General features: G+C 36.2%; 1 protein-coding gene across 1 annotated transcript in view; it reads right to left on the minus strand.

Moving 5' to 3' along the window:
- The window catches only part of Auts2 (activator of transcription and developmental regulator AUTS2), a 1,115,816-nt gene that overhangs the window by 580,313 nt on the left and 514,426 nt on the right, over positions 1–21,077 (minus strand). The window contains 1 exon segment of the mRNA XM_048790082.1: positions 3,554–3,655. Within this exon segment, the coding sequence (XP_048646039.1) occupies positions 3,554–3,655 (102 nt within the window).

Genomic DNA, 21,077 nt, shown 5'->3' on the forward strand with positions numbered 1-21,077 from the left:
ATTACACAAGCACCTCTAAACCACAGGCACCAACATACTATGCTACAAAAACAAAATAAATGTTTACAAACAACATTTTTATAGTTGAAGATTTATTGTTAATTATTCATTTATTGACACATATTTAGAAATTGATACTGCTTTCTCATGTTACAGGAGAAGTCCTAGAAAGGCAGATAGGCAGTGGTACACTATCAAACACACTGCAGAACAATTCTTCACTGATAAACTTCATTTTAACTTTTTGCCCTCCCCCATTTCTAATAAGAGAGGGCTTCCATATTTCTTGCCTGAAGACCTTAACTGTGTACAAGTTATACCCATGCTAGTAGGTGTAGAGAGGTATCTCCTTTCAATTTTGATATTTCTCTAATGATTAATAATTAAGACAATCTTCTGATGCATTCACTAATATTTTCAAGTTATTACCTATTTTAAAAATATTTTTTTAGTTGTCAATGGACATTTTGTTTTATTTATTGATACGTGGTGCTGAGAATCAAATTCAGTGCCTCACACATGCTAGGCAAGTGCTCTGCCACTGAGCCACAACCCCAGCCCAAGTTCTTCCCTATTTTTTAATCAGGCTGTCCTTTAATTGTTCAGTTGCAGGATTTCTTTACATATTCTGGACATTACACACTTATCAATTATACGATTTGCAAATATTTTTCCCACTGAATATATTGTCTTTTCACTTTCTTGGTAATACCCTCTGATGCACCAAAGTTTTAAACTTTGATTATGTCCCATTATGTCACCACTTCTCTTCTATTGTTCATGCCTTTGATGTAACATCCAAGGTTATGAAGATTTATCTCTGGGTTTTCTTCCAAGAGTTTCACTGTTTATGCACTTATGTTTGGGAAACAGATCCATTTGAGTTTATTGTTGTTCATGGTGTGATGTAGAGATCCAAATTCATCCTTTTCGAGGTGGAAACCCAACTGTCCCAACAGCAGCTTTTGAAGAGGAAATTTTTCCCCCATTGAACAGACTTGGTATTTGGTATGGTTTAGATATCAGGGGTCTCCCAAAAGCTCATGTGAGAGACAATGCACGAAAGTTTAGAGGTAAAATTATTGGGTTATGAGAGACTTAACCCAATCACTTTATTAACCCACTTGAATGGAGTTGCTGGGTGATAAGTGTAGATAGACAGTGTGAGGCTGGAAGAGGTGGGTCATCAGGGGCATGCTTTGGGGGTATATACATTTTGTCCCTGGTGAGCTGAGCTTAGTCCCTCTCTCTGATTCCTGATTGTCATGTCCTGAGCTTCTTCCCTCTGCCATACTCTCCCACCATGATATTGCCTCATCTTGAACTCAGAACAATGGTACTGGCCAACTATGGACTGAGACCTCTGAAACGATGAGCAAAATAAACTTCCTCCTCTAAAATGTTCAGGTCTTTGGGTCACAGCAGGAAAAAACTGACTAAAACAGTAATCTTCTCCAAAATCAGTTGAACTTACAAGTATGGGTTCATATCCAAAATTCGCAGGTCTATTCCGTACAGACTATGTATATGTATATTTGTACACATTTGTGTGTGTGTGTGTGTGTGCGCGCGCGCACGCGCGCATGTGTGGCAGTGCCTCACTGTTGTGATTACTGAGCTTTGTAGTAGCTTTTGAAACTGGATAGGTATGTCCTCTAATTTTGTCCCTTTAAAAGATTATTCTGGCAATTCAGGAGCTAAAACCATTCCATATGCTTTTGAGGATCTGCTTTTCTATTTTTGCAAAACAAAAAAGAGAATTCTGATGGGTACGATGCCGACTCTGTAAATAGCTGATGGTAGGTAGTGTTGACACCTTAGTAATATTCATTTTCTCTATTCGTTGACATGGATGGTCTTTTGCAAATTTTTTTGAGTTAATGAGAAGTGAGGTCAGAGTAACAGTCAAAAGATCTCAGTGACTGTGCTCTTGTCTCCTCAATTGACATGGCTTTCATTTTTCCAATGTAAGAAGAAAATCTGACCAAGTAACTTGGGAATAATTCTCTGTGCCAATAAGACCTCACATTAAAAGCGTAACAAAATCTCAGAAGGGAAGTTCTATCGTTAACAACTTAGGTTTGGAGATTATCATTATATACTTCTATCACAAAGTTAATGAAACATAAGAACACACACTAATATATTCTTACACAAATAATATACTCATATTCAGAACAAAAGACTGAGTTAGTACTCAGTAAGTTAGTATTCATATAAATGACATTATGCCACATTAGAAGTGGAGATAATCAACTATAACCAACTTATTTGAAATGCTTTGCTTAATTCACTTAATTCTTATAAGAAGTTGATGTTCTATACACCAAATTTCACTCTAAACATCACAAATTTTCCCGAGACACATAGGAAAGTGGCTGTGTCTTGGAGTTGTCTGCTTTAACTGAGAACGAGATGAATGTAGTATTATCATAGGGAATGGCTGAGTAGTCTGCACAAGCTTTTACACTAGCCAATCTCCTCTCAGTAAAAAGGTTTTGAGCATACATTTCTAAGATACACATGTTTAAAAATTACATATCAACTATTCCTGCTCATTACAGTGAATATTAGTAAAGTTTAACTTTTCTCTCATAAAAAATAAGCATTAACATTTTTTCCTTTAATGTGATGGATAGTTTGCACACTGTAATTAAACCACTGCTTTCAAGCAGATAGGAAAAAATAAGACTAGAGATGAAGGATTTTTCTCCTCACTAAACATAATACCTGTTGCTCTTTGTCCACATTCAGGCAATCTGAACTGGTCTCTTTATCTTTCATCGTATTTCCTTAACCTGCTAATATTGCCTTTGTTGGTATCAACAATAAAAATTTCTCTCCACTTGATCCTTCTACAATAGTTTCCATGTCTTGCTCTCAGAAACAAAAATGGGCAAAGAATGGTGATATATGGTGCATAAGGGCAGAAGGCAAGGTAGTCCAAAGAGGAACAGATGGTTCTCAGGAGAACAGAGGGGAACCAGCCCTGCAGTGGATGGGATGCTGGAGAAGGGTTAGTGCCAAATCTAGCAGGTGATGGGCCCCTCCAGCAGTACAGTTTACTCTCATAAGGTCCCATAGAAATCCATCATTAAATGTAATTCCTTCTCTTACCAAATAAGTAGCTACTTCTTCTAATAGGAAAGAAATGACAATAAGGGATTGTTACTGATTTCCTAGGAGAAGAAATGACAAAAGGCCAATAGCTAAATGATGTCATCTCCTAGTTATGATACTGCCTTGACCTTCATTTGTTACTAATAAAGTTATTATTTATGAATAATAAAACTGTTACCACTTCTCTTTGTAATCTGTTGTTTCTAAGGTAATAAATATTCCCAACTACTTTATAATTTGTTAAAACACATTTTAGATCAAACTACATTATAGAATAACATCTACAAATTTTAAAAAGGTACATACCAAGAAAGTGTAGGCTGCAAAAACTTGGGCACACAGCCTGATCTACAGGGGAGGGGTGGTTACTAAGTGAGGCTGGAAGCAAGACTGCACACTGTCGTGGTTTTGTTCATTTTTTTATTCAACTTACATCACTGAGCCTTTCCCGGGAGCTGCTCCGGTGGAAGCCCTTGGATTCTCCACTGGCACTCTCACTGTCACTGTCCCTGCAGCTGTTCTGCCCTGGCTTGAGCTAAAGGAAAAAGAAAAGAGTGAAAAGGAAAAAGTCAGTGGTATCCTCACATCAATATTTCTTAGCCCCTCATCTTCAAGCCCTGTCAAGAGGGAACAATTTAAGGTGTTGATCGTAACATTCTCTTCAGTTTCTGAACACTGCACAGTAAGATACCATGGGAAGCAGGGCAGCAGAAAGTAAGACAGGCAGAAAAAATTCCCACGAAATGGCACTATAGAGAAGGAATGAACAAGCCTTGAACAAACATCCCAAAGGCCTAACCTGGGCCATGAATTGGGAAGTAACCTCTCAGAAATTTTTCTTCTATTTCAATGTGATTCTCCTTTCAATAATAAAAAGACCAAAACATGGAAGAAACGAAAGCTAGATCACAGCAACTACGATTTCCCACTCTATTACCTCTGTTTTCTTCCCAAAGAAACAATAAAACAGGACAACAAACAAGGTTTCTCTTGCTAGGAAAAATGATGTGAGGCTGTGAGGCTGCCCTGTAAGCACTGAGAAGACATTGCTGACATTGTTTGAAACACACTCTGGAGGTCTTTTGCAGGGTTACTTAAAAGTACCAATTAATGCCTACAACTTCAGTAGTGAAATCAGTATTCATTCAACAAATACACACTCAGTGCCACCACGGGGCTGGGACCAGGTGCTGTGGATACAGTGCTAGACAAAATAAGAAAAAAAGAAAGGAGAAACTTCTGACCTTATCAAGTGAACTTCATATTCATATTCTAGAACTTTCCACACATTAGCCAGCTCTTGACTTTTACTACCAGGCTCTGATTTTCCTTTAAAAAGGAATGAACACAGAGAATTGAAAATCACTGGCCCATCTAAGTCCATAAGTCACACATACATGGAACAATGGTCTATGATGCCATCACCAACCACATGGTTCAGTGATGCAAAGACACGGGAAGCATAAATTTACTAGATACAGCCCTTTACTATGTCTGCATTCTAGCAAAACGAAGATAAATGTAAATACACAATGAAATAGTTACTAAATGCAAATCAAAAAAGTAGCTGGTGACAAAAGAGAAGTGGATATTTTTGGAAACCCTAGATTTTAAAGAAGGATTTGGGCTCATTTGGGTGACAGGAAAGGGAAAGACAACTTTTTGGTGGTACAAAAGCAAAAGAAGCATCATTCAGGAAAGGGTCAGGAGTCTCATCTGAAAAGAGGTCCCCTTTAGGAGAAAACAGGAAGACACAGGGGTGCATGGATGAGAACATAGACAGTCTCCAAATACAAGCTCAGTTTTTCTAGATATAATGGAAATTTAAACAGCAAAACAGTCAACAGGTAGCAAACGTTTGCCTATAGGTTTCCAAGTAGCTCTGGAGCCAAGTGTGAAAATGGAACCAAGATGAATGGAGAATGAGTCTGAACTAACAATGTTGTACCTTTAACAAGCCTCTTATATAATGCTCAAACCCCTTATGGTGGCACTATCCACAGAGAGCTTCCCCACATCCCACAATACAGCATTATTTTTTTCACTTTTAACCAACCTCTCTATAAATTCATTTTATTACTTTCTTCAAAAATCTCTTCTTCCAGGAAGTCTTCTATAATGGAGCACATAAAGCCATGCTGATTTTACTTTCTTTTCCCCTGAGCCCTAAAATGCTTAATTTTCTTCCAAGCTAATGTTAAACTTTCTAATTCTAAGTTAATTTAAGTGCAAGACATATGAGCCCTTTCTTATTACTATGGGATTAAAGGACAGGTATTGTCTTTTCAAATTTTCACCTTTATAAAACATATAATATAGAGAGTACTTTTCTAAAATGAACATCACCTTCACTCAATCTGAAATTCCATGTCCCTTCCTGCCCCGTGCTTTTCCATATCAGACCACTTCTGTCTGGAATGTTCACCCATATCCACTCTATGCTTCTGTGATCAAGTTGTTTTTAAAATTTCAGATCTTCTCTATTATGATCTTTGAAGAGCTCTTTCTATATTCATTTTAAAAAATATAACTTCAATATAACTTCAATGTTCAGTTACCACATCATCCTTCAATAAATGCCTCTAATAATTATAATATACTTTCAAATCCCCAAAACCTCACTGATATAATAATTACACTGATAAGAAACTCTGTATGTGGTGTGGGGCCCCCTAATTCATAAGTAATACCAAGAGCTCTTGTTTTACAGTGAGTGTTAAATATTGTGGATAGAACTATCTGCAGTGTATGGATGAAGAAGCAGAGAGCATGTGCTGTGCTTAAAAGTAGGCAAAATCTAGAGCTAAATTAACCTATGTTTCTACTACCTACTGTTCTAATTTTCATTGTACTTACTTATGGATTTATTTAATCTTTCTTCCCCACAGTACTAAGGTTTGAATACAGGGTATAGCACATGACACACAAGTGCTACTCCCTTAGAAGTCAATTCCCTTAGAAGTATCTTACCTATGAGCTGTATCCCCAGTTCTCTTTTAAATTTTGTTTTGAAAAGAGAGCTCACTAAATTGCCTAGTGAGCAAACTAATTGCAAACTTCCTGCCTCACTCTCCTGAGCAGCTTGTTAGGCGATGTTCATAAAACTTAGCCACCCAACTTAAGATTCTCAAGAAATATACATCCAACTAGGAATTAAAGATATAAGGGCATCCAGGCTTTTCCTAATATGTAACTGGCTTATCAACGCCTGGACTTGGGGCCTTTCCATGCCTCTTCAAGAAAACAAAACGTTGATCTTAATAAGGTTGATCTTAATAAGACTTCAGTGGCCCTGATGTAAGGAATCTGACTAAATGCTTATCTAGGTTACGGGAAACACCAAAGACTTGAGAAAGCAGCTTGCTAGCATTCTCAGTGCCCTGCGAGCAAAGGCACACAAGTCAATTCCCTTAGAAGGGTCTTATATAAAATCCACCAATGCTACACTTTTCTCCTCCAAAGCCAGGCTCAAGTTTAAAGGAAATTTAGGATTTTAAGCTGTCAGACAGCTCAATATTTCAAAGTCATAGACTGACTATAGTAAGTACTAAAGCTAAACCATAAGATTTCAGGCAAGACATGTTCATTCCTAATCCCATGAATATATTTTAAAATTGGCATTTTTAGCCACATTCAGTGGATTATTTGGAGTAGCACGACTAACTCAGAAGTTGTCATCATTTACCTGAAATTCCTAGGTAAAACTGGCATCGCAGAGACATTGCAAAGGCCAGTGCTGGCTTAAACACTTAAAGACCTTAGGAAAATTCATCTGTCTGCACTGATTTGTCCAAGTATCTCTGGCGGCACTTGCTATCACTGATGTAACTGATTTCTTACTATCAGCTCGTAGATACCTCGGGCCTTTGTTTATTATAACCAATTCTCTGATTTGAAAATTTTTACCCCACCTGAATACTACATAGTTCAAGTACCAGAATTAGATCAAAATATCTACAACAAAAGGTAGACAGAGCTAGTATCTGGCATAAGTGACAGTAATACTATCAATTAGAAACTTCTTTATAAAACTATAAGTAGTCAGTTTTTTTAAATTAGATTTCACTGTCAACAGCAGATTTATAATAATGCTGAATACAATGCACAAACAGTTCCCATTATAGTACTAATGGTATTAATGGCTAAGTAGGAAAATAACAATCCATTGTTTTATCACTGCAAGTAAACATCACCTTGAACTGCGTAAGAGTGAAGCAATTCTGTACACATCTATAAGAAAGTGGGAGTCATTCTTTTTCAGCACAGGTATAGAAAATTCAAAAAAAGGTGCTAGATTTGCCCAGAAGGTGTCAATGATCCATTAAAAAAATCTACAAAAGGATAAATTATGTGGAAGTGATATCTATGCCCAGAAATTATAAGTTCTGCAGTGAAATACAAAGAAGTGTCCAAAATTAATCTTTCCACACTTCCAGTTCCTCAGAGCAGTACATATCCTACTTTGAACTATTGAGTTTTTCTGTATAAATCTAAATGAACTCTTTTTATAATATTTTAAAATGCATTAATAAGCTCAAAACCTTTCTTATTGTCAATGAAAAAACTTAATTCACTCAGACTTTACTCCCAGCAAATCAGCATGTATTTAATCTAAAAAACAGAATCTAAAAATTAGATATTTTCCTTTGTCAAAATAAATTTGTCTCCAAATGGGAACAGTTACATGGATTGGGTTATATTTGAACTCTTTTATTCCTGAAGCTTTAAAGGGTATTTTAGATAAAAGATCCATGAACCAAACTGAAGTACTTAGTAGAAAAGCTGATTTATCAAAATTAAGCTAACATAATAATGACTATAAAAATTATAAGGTTCAATAAAAATATTTTTTTCAAGAAATTAAAACTAGCCAGGCATGGAGGCATGACTGTAATTCCAGCAAGTAGCAAGACTGAGGTAGGAGGATGTTAAGTTCGAGGCCAGCCTAGAAACTTAGAGAAAGCCTGTCTCAAAATAAAAATTAAAAAGGGTTAGGGGTATACAGTTCAGGGGTAGAGTGCCCTAGGTTAAACCCCAGTAAACACACACACACACACACACAAAAAAAAGTTAAAATTACATTGTACTTTTTAATGCACAACAGTTCTGTATAAAAGCTAAAAAATTATAGACATTAGACAGAGCCAAGAACTGTGCAAACTTTTCTCCACAATCTTATAATCAGAGCTTATGTTGTTTATTCAATAGTTAGAGAAAGAGTTTTAGGTATTTGATAAACTAAAAATAGCCATCAGTAAGATTTAAATATTAAAAATAACTGCCTTAGCCAGGCATGGTGGTACACACCTGTAATCCCAGCAGTTTGGGAGGCTGAGGCAGGAGGATCGCGAATTCAAAGCCAGCCTTAGCAACTTCAAGACTGCTCAGCAACTCAGTGAGACCCTGTCTCTAAATAAAATACAAAATAGGGCTAGAGATGGGGCTCACTGGTCAAGTGCCCCTGAGTTTAATCCCTGGTCCCCCACCCCACCCCATCCCACCCCACAAGAAAAAAAAATCTGCCTTAGGCTCCATCACACATGTCTCTGTAATACCAGGTACTTGGGAGCCAGAGGGAAGAGGAACACAAGTTCAACACCAGCCTGGACAATCTAATGAAATCCTGTTTCATGTCTCTAAATAAAAATTTAAAAAGCTGAGAATACAGTTCATTGGTAAGATACTTTCCCAGCATGTACAAGTCCCTAGTTTAAAGCCCAGTAATGTTAAAAAATAATAATAACAAATAATAATAATAATAATAATAATAATAATAATAATAATAATATTGTTTCCAAATCAGGTATAAATCAGTTCAAATAAAAGTTAATAACAAGATAGAAGGAAAATTTTCAAAATGATAAGGAAATAAAAGAGTAAATTAAGCTCCTATTAAAAAAACGAGGGCATCCCATTAGTGAAAGACAGATACACAATTATTTGTTCAATATAAAAATCTAAGAAAAGGCATTGGGAAAAGGACAAACAGTTTAAGAATAAATGACTAGATGAAGACCTACAACAAAGAAAGTAATTTCAGAGACATCAGACACTTCCAAGGCTTAGGTTACAGAATTCTATATGAAAGTACATAAAAACAAACAAACAAAAACAGAGGTGATGAGCTATTATGGAAGGAAGGTGTAGGGGATGAAGTGAAGGCAAAGAGGGTACCAGGACAGCAGACAGGATCTAAGCACGGTACAGGCACATATGGAAACGCCACAAGAAAACCCACAGATTTGAACAATTAGTGAAACTGAATGGGTATAATAAAGTAAACATCAAAACCATATGTTAAATAACAACGGAAGTCAACAAAAAATAAGAAACAAAAGTCAGATTTCTAAATTATACTAAACATTATTCTATTGTGATATTTTCCAAACCATGACCAAAGATTTTAAAATTTTAAAAAAGTATTATCAAAGTCCATGCAGACCATAACCCCCCACCACCACACACACACACACACACACACGGGGCGGGGGGAGAAAGAATGAATCCGAACCAAATCTGACAATCATAAAATTCCAAAGGGGAATTAAGAAGAAACTTTCTCAGTTAAGGCAGCTGCAAAAACCTGATGAGACACAGTAAACTTAATCATATGTAAAAAGTTATGTGTCTTCTAATTTTTTTTCTATAAGAATATAAGATTTCACTGATTTGCAAATAGGCACAAAGGAATTTTTGAGGTGGTGGCACTGTTTAAGAACTGAAGTATAAGATGGTGACTCAACTGTATAAATTTACTAAAAACTCATTAATTTCTATCCTTAAAAATAAATATATTTATGGTTTGTAACTTGTATATCAATGAAACAGTTTATTAATGAAAATAAAATATTCTACTAAATCCCTTGCCCCAAGAAGAGTCAGGTCTCTGTTTTGTGTTCAATGGATTATGTCAAACTTGCAGAAGTACCTTTCTTAAATCAACACTGCTAACTACAGAAGCAAACAGAGGATAAGTATCTTGAGGATCATTTTGCAATTCTGCCTGCCACCATGGGCTTAAAAAGACAAGAAAAGGAGAAACCGCCACTAAGTCCATGTATCATACATTCACTCCAATTTAATTTAAAAAGTTTCATTAATACCAAGTCAGAGACAAGATTCTTGGATATGCTGGGACTTCAGAAAGTCGTTTATCTGTGTTAGTGATGTTTCCAAATAAAAATTTAAAATATTATTACAGAGATAATGATTTAAAAGTTGTACCATTAGCTTTGAAAATGAAAACTATTGGGGTTCTATTTGCCCAACACAAATATCATTCAACATTTAAAGGAGGTTGGGGAAATTTAGAATAGTAAAAAAAAACTAAGTTAACACAATAAGGAGAAGAAAAATAAACCAAGACCAATCTAACTACACAATCATAAATAAGAAGCACTTAAGATATCAGAAGCAATTTGACTGACTTTGATATCTTCACAATAGACACATTCAGCCCAGAAGGTATAGTCTGATAATGTTCTACCCCTCATCAAGAGAATCATGACTCTACTCTCTAGGACTTGGTCCAGTCTGCTATGATGATATTTCTTCATAACCCTGTAATGTGAAGGCAAGAGCAGAATGTGTACAGAGCAGTACGTATCAAGGGACTTGCATCTAGTCCACCACTCAGGTACTATTCCCAGGCTGAGCAACACTGGCCCAGGCCTGATAACATACCTGACTTTCAGTCTGGACCAGAAAGGCAGTAAGAAGTGTACAGTGGGAAAATGAATGCACAACATCGGGGTCAAAGAGAAAAGCTGAAATGAACAGAAGGTGTTCAGCATTCCTTGGGTAACTGTGGACTAAAAAGATAAATGTTTTCAAATAGGCTCAGCAATGCACATACAAGATACATACGAAATGCAAAAATAAACTGATGAACAAATATCTGACTTCTTTGGTATTTTCTAGCTTTCTGAAAATGAGATTCTGATTATTAAAAAGAAATCTGCAAACAATGTTATTTGGTTTTCAAGGATAAATACACAAAATTAACAAACTACAAAACTTATTTTATGTTTTTCTATAAGAAAACACTGTCCATAACTATCTTAATAACTTACATGTCACTAAACTTATCAATTAAGGACTATTTCATGGAAGGCTAATATTACTTCTATAAGGACAGAACTGAATCAGTGTGGAAAGTCCTAGAATCAACTTTTTTGAAAAATGGCAGACATTTCAGAGGTTGAATGGGCCCTACAAATGAATGTTCTAGAATAATTTCAGATCCCTATGATAGACCTAATTGTGTCCACCAAAAATACCTTCACTGAAGCCCTAATGTGACTATATTTGGAGACAGGCCTTTAAAGAAGCAATTAAATGAAAAATGGAAGCTATGGGGGTAGTGCTATGGTCTGACTGTGACCTCCCGAGTTCAAGTGCTGGAAACTCAATCACCAATGCACCAGTGAAAGGAGGAGGGGGGAGGTCACAAGGGCTCTACCCTAAAAAATGGACTAATTCATCATCTTGGAGCAAGCTGGATACTGTTGAGTGCGTGTGATATAAGTATGTCCTTTTTTTTACCACTCGCCTCTGACTTGCTATTGTGGAGCGTGGTCCTCACAGATGCTGGTACTGCTCTCCTAGTCTTGCCAGCCTCCAGAACCATGAGTCACATCAATGTCTATTGATCCTTTCCTCATTGTTGCAGCAGCAAAAATGGACTCAAGACAGGTATCTGACTGGGGTGCTAATGAGAAGAGATTAAGGAACTCAGAGACACCAGCATACGGCATACAGAGAGAAGGGCCCTGGAGGGCACAGCAAAGAGACAACTGTCACAAGCCAAGCAGGGTGAGCCCAGGAGAAACAAGCAAGTGGACACCGTGATGTTGGACTTCTAGCCTCCAGAACTGTGAAAACATAAACTTCTGTTTTTTAAGCCACACACTGAGGCATTTTGTTACAGTAGCCCTAGCAAACTAATACAATCTTTTGTACAAATAGTCTACTGTTAACTTTATACCTTTACAATACAACAAAATAAAAAAGAAAATTAGCTGATCTCCATTTCATTCTCTTTACAAGAAATTCTGAAAAAAAAAACTATATTTAGTGTCACTACTCTTCTCATTTTCTGTTTAACACAATCCAAGGCAGCTTCCCCTCCATATCCTAAGAATGTTTAGCAAGCTCAACAACATTCTGCGAAGAGCATTTGCAGAATGTGTCAGTAGTTAAAAGTGTAAATCAAGCTAATATTACATTGACTAAAATATGTCTTAAGTCTCCTTTCTTGCTTAGTAAATATTCATAATGACACTGTAGGCTGGATTTTAGTTTAGAATTCTGTACCCCTGTAGGCTTCTTGATGGAATGAGCCGGCACTGACCTGCTGACCTTTACTCCCCACCTGTAGCTGTGAAGACACCTCACCCATACATATGCTGACACCCCAAGCCAACTTCCAGGCTCCATCACACACTTTATCCAAACCCTGCTAGATCCACATGGTGTAGTACAGCACTCTCAAGAGGACATGCATATAGATATAGGGCCTAGAAGCCAGATTGAAGGTATTTGACTGAAAATTCTTGTCTCATCAGCATGGTGTAGAAGAGGTACAGTCAGCAGGTGCCAAGTAGGTGCCTTGGTCCTTGGACCGCCCCCATTCTGGGAAAGAAAATGGCATAAGGAGGGCTAGAACATGGCCCAGGACAAAAGTCCATTTTGCTTATCTTTAAAGCGAGTACTGATCATTAATGACCTTCACAATGTTAAAGCTATGGACACTCTCAGTCCCTATCTTATTGACTTAACAGTAGCAGATGATATGATTAACCACTCGCTCACCCTTGGAGCACTGTTCTCCACTCCTGCTTCTCCCCAGCCTCTTTGGCCATTCTGTCTTCTGCTGTGTCCTCCAAATCTTTCCGGCTACTAAACTTGAAACACCCAGGGCACAGTCCTTAAACTTCGTCTTTTCCCAGGATATACTTAACCATCCCTGATGATCTCATCCAGGCCCAGGATTTTACGTACTATGTGATTGCTATGCCTAACTTTTATTATCTTCAGTACCAATCTCTTTTTAGAATTCCAGTCTCGTATATCCAGCTGCACCTTCCAATTCCACTTTGATGTCACCTCAAACTTAGAAACAAAGGTAAGTTCTCAGTGCTTCCAGCTATTAATGACAACTTCACAATTCCAGTGGCTTAGGGCAAAACCTTCACTCCTTGATGGTTACCACCCTGCTCACAGCTACCATGTCTCCTTCCTAGAACATTACAGCACTTTCCTGAGTGATTACCCTGCTGTGCCCTTGCCCTGTATTTCAGTGAAGGTCTCCCAGGAGGCAGAGTGTTCCTGTAAAAATAAGTCAACTCATGTCCTTATTCATTTCAAAATCTTACAGGGTTTATCCACTAAACACCCTCAGAATAAAGATGAAGGTCATTACAGAAGCCTACAAGGCATCCCCAACTCTTATCTGGCTCTTCCGTTGTATTTCTCAATGTTGTTGAGCTTGATATAAGACTGTTATTGTCACACGACAAAGATGGGGTTTGCATAAGTTCCACTACCATCATTTTCTACTCCTTTCTGCCTTGTTCATTCTATAACAATTTTACTGGCTTCCCCTCCACTATTCTTGAAGAAAGCCTGTTCCTACTTCAGGGTCTTACTGTCTGCTGTCTCCTTTGTCTGAAGGCCTGAAGCCTTTTCTTCTGTGGATCTCTACATGTGGTTTACTAGTCAGGACCTCCCTGATCACTCCATTTACCATTGTAACCCTGCTTCCACTCATATCAGTGGTTCCAGAGGCTTAGACAGGAGGACTGCAATTCAGCACTAGCCTCAGAAATCTAGAGAGGCCCTAAGCAACTTAGTGAGAGCTTGACTCAAAATAAAAAACAAAACAAACAAACAGGTTGGGGATATAGCTTAATGGGAAAGTGCCACTGGGTTAAATTTGCAGTAGCTCCCCCGAAAAACTTTTTCACTTAATTTGCTAGTTCTTTTATCTCCTTCAAACACCTCTTATCATATGACATTTGCAACTAGATCATAAACTGCATAAGAACCAAGATTTGTATGTTTTAGTCACTATTTTAACTCCACAGCTTGAAACACTATCTAGAATTTATTCAATAACTAATTGTTTAATTAATCAATATGCCTAATCTTTTAAGATCTGCTACATTAATATGGTTTTTTAAAATCTCTCACAGAAAGGCCCTTAAAGCAATTATCAGAGTGTGACTGGGACATAAAAACCTGGTTTTCTGAGGCGTGTCAGTAAGAACGCAGAAACTGAATGTGCAGTGCTATGAAGAGAGGCATGTGCCCTGGTAAACTTGTGGGTTTGGGGAGCATACAAAATCAGCTTTCAGACTCCTTATTCTTTCAAATGTTCTATCACTGATTTTGTTCTCAAATGTGATCATACAAAGATATTTTAGAGAGTCAGGTACAGTAAAATAAAAGGAAAGTAGGATATAATTATAGTTAGGTTAAGAAACCTTCATTCTGGAATTTGAGAATTAAGAAGTACTTGTTCAGAAAAAGGTCAAAAACCACTACTAAGAGAAGTTAATAACTCTTAGTAACATATACTAAGAGAAGTTAATAACTCTGTTAATATTATACATAGTTACTGATAAAACAGCCACTTTTAAGTAATTTGGATAACATGAAGTACTTAAAATCCTATTTATTTTACCTCCTAACAAGTTTTTTCTTTAAAAAAAAACTGCTTTTTCTTATTTTAGTAAAAATCAGTTAGAAAAAAAAACAAAACTATCTTCCAACATATATTTACAATGGTGAAAAACTTTAAAAAATGTATACTACCAAACACTGACTTCTTAGTATGAACAGCTACAATAGTATTTATGAAAGAAACCCAGTTGGTTATATAAATCAATAGTCTCCTGGGTAAATTTTTAATGAGAAGATGATTTGCATGGAGATATAAGACTGTTATTGTCACACGACAAAGATGGGGTTTGCATGAGTTCCACTACCAGCATACTCTCCACTCAGCAATGGGATATACTCCTAGGAACAAGACACCACCTGAAAGAACTCTATTATGAAAGGTCATTGCAACACCATAATAGGAAGGTCCTCACATCCTACACCCTTCTGCATTGCTTAATTTATATTACCACCACCTGAACTAGAAACTCAAGGTTTGTAACAAACTTCACTTCCATACAGCAAGGGATTTTCACTTGGATCCAGAAGATTTAAAGAAGTATGTACCATTTTAAATCTGGACAAAATAGAGGTGGGGAATGGGAAAATCCAATTGTGAATGAGGGTCAAATGATGTAAATAAAGGAAGCTTAACTACATAAAGAATCATAAATTTCCCAACTATCAATAATTCTTAATCTAAACACATGGCACTTCACCAAGATGCAAATATGTAAAGTTTTACAAAATATGTAAAATTTCCAACACCAGGTATAATTCTAGCTGATTTGCATAAATTCATAAAAAAAGAAGTCGATAGTTTTTCCAAATCATACACAGGCATAAGAAGATGAATGCTGGACCATGTGGAGATGTGAACTGAAATCCCAAGCACAGGTAAAGGAGCTCTCTCTACTGCAGATCTACATGCCTGGCAATGAATGAGGAGGTGGCATTGTTCAGATGTTCATTTTGAGGGTGAAGACATAACACCCCAATGTCTGGCTATCGACGCAGGAACAAAGGCTGGTAAATGCAAGGTTCCTTGGGGCTCTTGAAATGGTAACATATACGAAATGGTAACATATATTCTCAGTGGATCAGGAAATATCTCGCAGGCTCCATGTAAACAAAAAAGCAAGCAATTCAAATGACTGTGTATTAAAATTATGCAATCTTTATATAACATTTCTAAGCATCACAAAAAGTTAAATCATATGTAATTTACTGACTAAAAAATCAAAACAGAGAAAGACAAATCTATGTCAAGTCACAAGGCAAAAACGGAAGTTAGGACCCACACCAGCCATCAACACAGACCTTGATGATTAACAGAGGTAGGAAAAGTATATTTTATTTTTTTTATTATTATTAAGTTATTTATTCTGACTTATATAATATATTACGGTAGAATGCAATTCATTTCATATTACACATATAGAGCACAATTTTTAAGCCACTGGTTGTACACAAGGTATTTTCACACCATTCATGTCTTCATATATGTATTTAGGGTAATGATGTCTAACTCATCCCCCATACCCCTCTCCTTTCCTCTCCATCCCCTTTGACCTATCTAAAGTTGCTCCATTTCTCCCATGCTTCTCCCACCCTACCCATCGCCATAATGAGTCAGCATCCTCATATCAAAGAAAACATTTGGGCTTTGGATTTTTGGAGTGGCTTGCTTTACTCAACATTATATTCTCTAACTCCATCCATTTACTGGCAAATGCCATGATTTTATTCTCTTTTAATGCTGAGTAATATTCCATTGTGTACATATACCAAAGTTTCCCTATCCATTCATCTATTGAAAGGCATCTGGTTTGGTTCCAGATTTAGCTGTTGTGACTTGTGCTGCTATAAACATTTGATGTGGCTGTGTCCCTGTAGTATGATCTGACCTGCGCCTAATAGAAGAAAAATTAGGCCCAAATCTCCATCATGTCAGATTAGGCCCCAACTTCCTTAATAAGACTCATATAGCACAAGAATCAAAACCAAGACTCAATAAATGGGTTAGAGTCAAACAAAAAAGCTGCTTCTCAGCAAAAGACTGGCAGCTATCAAGAATACAACAATAAGTGTTGGTGAGAATGTGAGGAAAAAGGCACACTCATATACTGCTGGTGGGACTGCATGGGGCAGCCAATGTGGAAAGCAGTATGGAGATCCCTCAGAAAACTTGGAATGGAGCCACCATTTGACCCAGCTATCCCACTCCTTGGTTTGTACCCAAAGGACTTAAAAATAGCATGCTACAAAAGTACATTCAAAAGTACATTTTTAGAAACAAAAATTTCAGTTCTCCTTCATTCGTCTAAAAGTCTGTCTTAATCTTGAATGTAAAATAAATAGCACGGGCAAGGGTGGGCTTGAAGTTTAAACAACTATTAATCCTGCTCTGTGACCATTCTTATCACATTATAGGAAAAAAGAGTCAACTCATCCTCCTTGAGAAAGAACACACCTAAAGTATCAGCAGCAGGAAAGAAAATAAGAGAGACAAACTTCAACTATTTGGGACACTGCTATGCCTTAATATTATTTATTTTTCGCTTTCACATTTAAAATTCCCTACACTCCAAAAAGATCAAAGTTTTACAGAAAGACAAGAAATACAAATTAATAACTATTTAAGCATTCTGTTTCATCATGATAACAAACAGATGGTTTTAATATTCTAGAGGCTAATTCCTGAACAATTAAAAACACAGCAAGACATTAACATCTAATGAAACATTTTTAACTACCAGTATATGCATCTGCCATTAATTCCCACACAGTAAGGTCTTGGATCTCCTCAATCTGTTCTTTATTAAGGAAAGTTTTTCCACTCTGAATTTAGTGAAGTAGAGAATTAACAACTGTTTTCAATCAGCAATCAGCAGGCTATTTCACCAATGTGTACTGAAATAATATACACTATCAGGCTTAAATTTATTCTTATGATGGCTTTAATACACACATACTTGCAGTTTAAGAACAGATCCAATTTTCTAATTATGACCCACCCACAAAAACCACGTTATCCTCGATATACAACAGGAATTCTCATTCAGCTATTACTAAAAAAGTTGTATGCACTGAATGACTCGCTAACTTCTGACTCAGATTATTCCCAGATCACCTAGACTGAAGCTCCTACCACTGTGGCAACAAGGAAAGGCGACTATCACAGAATGACACAGACAAGCTGAGTGAATCACACTTCAGCTCCAGCAAGCTAAGACAATGTTATCAGTTCCCATTGGGCTACTTTCATCTCCATCATGATAAGAATGCCTTACACATTTGTCAACTATTACATGATTCATAAATAACTGAACATCATTTACCTAATTTAATCTTCACATAAACCTTGTGAATAAGCAAAGAAAGTTTTCATGTATCCCCTTCACAAAGAATCAAAAAGTCAGAGATGAATGCCCCACCCACAATACCCAGGAATGCAATGGTGCACTAAGCCTAGAGCAGGGATAATCCCTGGATTAATCCTCTCTTCACTGCCCTTAAGGCAATGCCTACTATTTGCTACAGGTCACTCTAAAGCAACCTGTGAGGCAGATATAATTATTACCATTTTATGCTTAACTGAGGGTTCATGTTAATCCAGCATTAAACAAATAGTAAGAGGTACACCTAGGATTCACAGTCAGGCTTTTTTATTTCAGAATCTGCATTATTTCCAAAACATTATGTGATCCCCCTCCCCACCTACCCCTTCCCCGCCCCCAATAACATATAATTCACAGGCAATGAAGACATGCTACAGTCAATTGCAGCTTGCCTGTTCTTCTGAGTAAAGAACAAGTTCTAATATTTTCTAATTTAGTGACCAAATATTTATGTTAAGCAATTAGCAAATTACATATAATTATTCTGACATTCTGACATATATCTTCATTACAGTCTCATGTCTCTTGATTCTAAATGATCAATACATAATTTGGTGGCATCAAATTTTAATATATTAATTGTATTAATCTAAAAATTAAATTCTATAATAATGCCTCATAATTGAAGAACTCTTTAAAACAGATTTTTTTGGGGAGTGTGGGGAGGATCATATTAGACCCAGACAAGCAATTAAGAATAGAATTTCAGGGCTTGGGTTTTGGCTCAGTGGTAGAGCACTTGCCTAGCATTTGTGAGGCACTGGGTTCAATTCTCAGCACCACATATAAATAAATGAATGAATTAAAAAATAAAGGTCCATCAATGTCTAAAAAATATTTTAAAAAATAGAATTTCACTTATGTTAGCAATCTAAAGGGGAAAACATTTTAAAATAATGATGAGGTTAAAAAAATCTATAATCAACTACAGGATATTTTCTTTCTTAATAAAATCTACAGGTGCCAATTAATTCTTTTTTTTTTAGAATGGAAAGTAGAGGCTTTATTAAAGGACAGCAGAAAAGACTTCTCCCGGAGGAAGAAGGGGACCCAAGAGATGGAATCCTTTTTTTTTTTTTTGCCAATTAATTCTTATCTGGTTTAAAGCTTAGCTCTGAGTATTTAGAATAAATTATCAGGAGGAAAAAAGAGTAGAAAAGGGCATGGAGAGAAGTCCATTTGTTAAAAAATAATCAAACAAAAACTCTGCTGTATTCTATTAATATATGTAAACAAAGAAACTCAAACTATGTACCTGTAAGTGTCTGAGAGCTGGCAGACAGTGGTAAAATGAAATCATCCCAAAACACACGAAACACTGTACAAAGACTATAAGGGGCATCTACTTTATACTTTTGCTACAGAAAGATTATGATATCTTTAAACCAGAATGTTGAAAAAGAATAAATCCATAAAGCTGCTACAAAAATATAACAATAAATGTAGGATTTTTCTTAGTAATCAGGTTAAATATATTTTAAATAGGAACTTGTCCCAATAATTTTGAGGGCAAGTAATATAAAAATATTTGGAAAAAAAAACAAAGAGTAAGAGAGATCATTGTCACAGATGACTGAAGGTGGCTACAGAAAGAAAATTACCTTTGAGAGAGGACATACTTTTAGTGGAACCATGTTTTATTCCAACCCCCCTACCCACCCCTGCAAAAAAAAAAAAATCCCTAAAGACACATTAGAAAGTCATAATGTACACATATTTTTGATCTATTTAAGAAAAAAATGGGGGAGAATTTTGTACCTTTATCTTTTCTCCTTTTTTTTTCTTTTGGCAGTTCTAATGAAAATTCATAAGCCAGATGGTATTCAATAAATGTAAAGAGCTAAAGAATTTGGTTTTATAGAAAAACATCAATTAGCATAAGAAAATTAGCAATTAAGCAATCATTATACAACATAGATCAATATTACTAATGAGTGAGCATATACACTAAAATTCTAACATTGACTCTTTGAAAACCAAATGTATTTGAAGCATGGTATTTTTCTGTGAAAGGTTTACCAGTATTTCATTACAGCTGTCCTTGGGTTTCACACTACATTATCATCCTACTGTAACAATGTCCTTCCTGGATCTCCTCAGCAATTGACCTCTGGCACATGGCATTTGCTATTTCTATTCTAAAATTTTTAAATCTGTCCACTTTGTCTGTACATACAATTTAGTTTGGCCCTCTTGAACAAAAGAATGGTATATCCATTACATCTCTCTGATTCCACAATTTTGTGATCAGGACTATAGGTTAATCCAGTTATGTTCTATCCATAAAGGATTCAAGATCAGGTCCAGAAAACACCCTAAGTAAAGAGATAATTTGTGCAAAGAAATATAAAACCAGTTGTTTCTGCTGATTCTCCAAATGAAGATGAGATGATCAAAATGCCAACAATATAAAGCCTGAAGCAATATAAGGCCCATGAAGTTGAAAAAGACATATAATAGCATACAATGGTACTGTGCAGAGATGTATCTGAAATAATGAAGATAGTGACCAGAAGGAGAATTAACTATTTTAAAGGGGGAGGAATGATAGTGAAATGAGTAGACATCATTACTCTAAGTACATGTATAAGACATGAATGGTGTGAAAATACTTTGTATACAATCATTGTCTTGGAAAATTGTGTTCTATATGTGTAATATGAAATGAACTGCATTCTGCCATCATGTCTAACAAATTAAAATAACTTAAAAAAATTAAGTTCAGGAAGCTCTTTGTTTGAAAGCTGATGCCTTCTTAAACCCTGGGATGTCACTTAAAATACACTTGTGCTTGCTATTTGTATTGCTTTTCCTCTAACCACCAATTTTCTCTGATGCTTTACTAGTCAATATGCTTTTCAAAATATAATTTTTAATGGAATACCAATCTGA

The sequence above is a fragment of the Marmota marmota genome, unplaced genomic scaffold (genome assembly GCF_001458135.2).
Source record: "Marmota marmota marmota unplaced genomic scaffold, marMar, whole genome shotgun sequence".
NCBI classification, from domain to species: domain Eukaryota; kingdom Metazoa; phylum Chordata; class Mammalia; order Rodentia; family Sciuridae; genus Marmota; species Marmota marmota.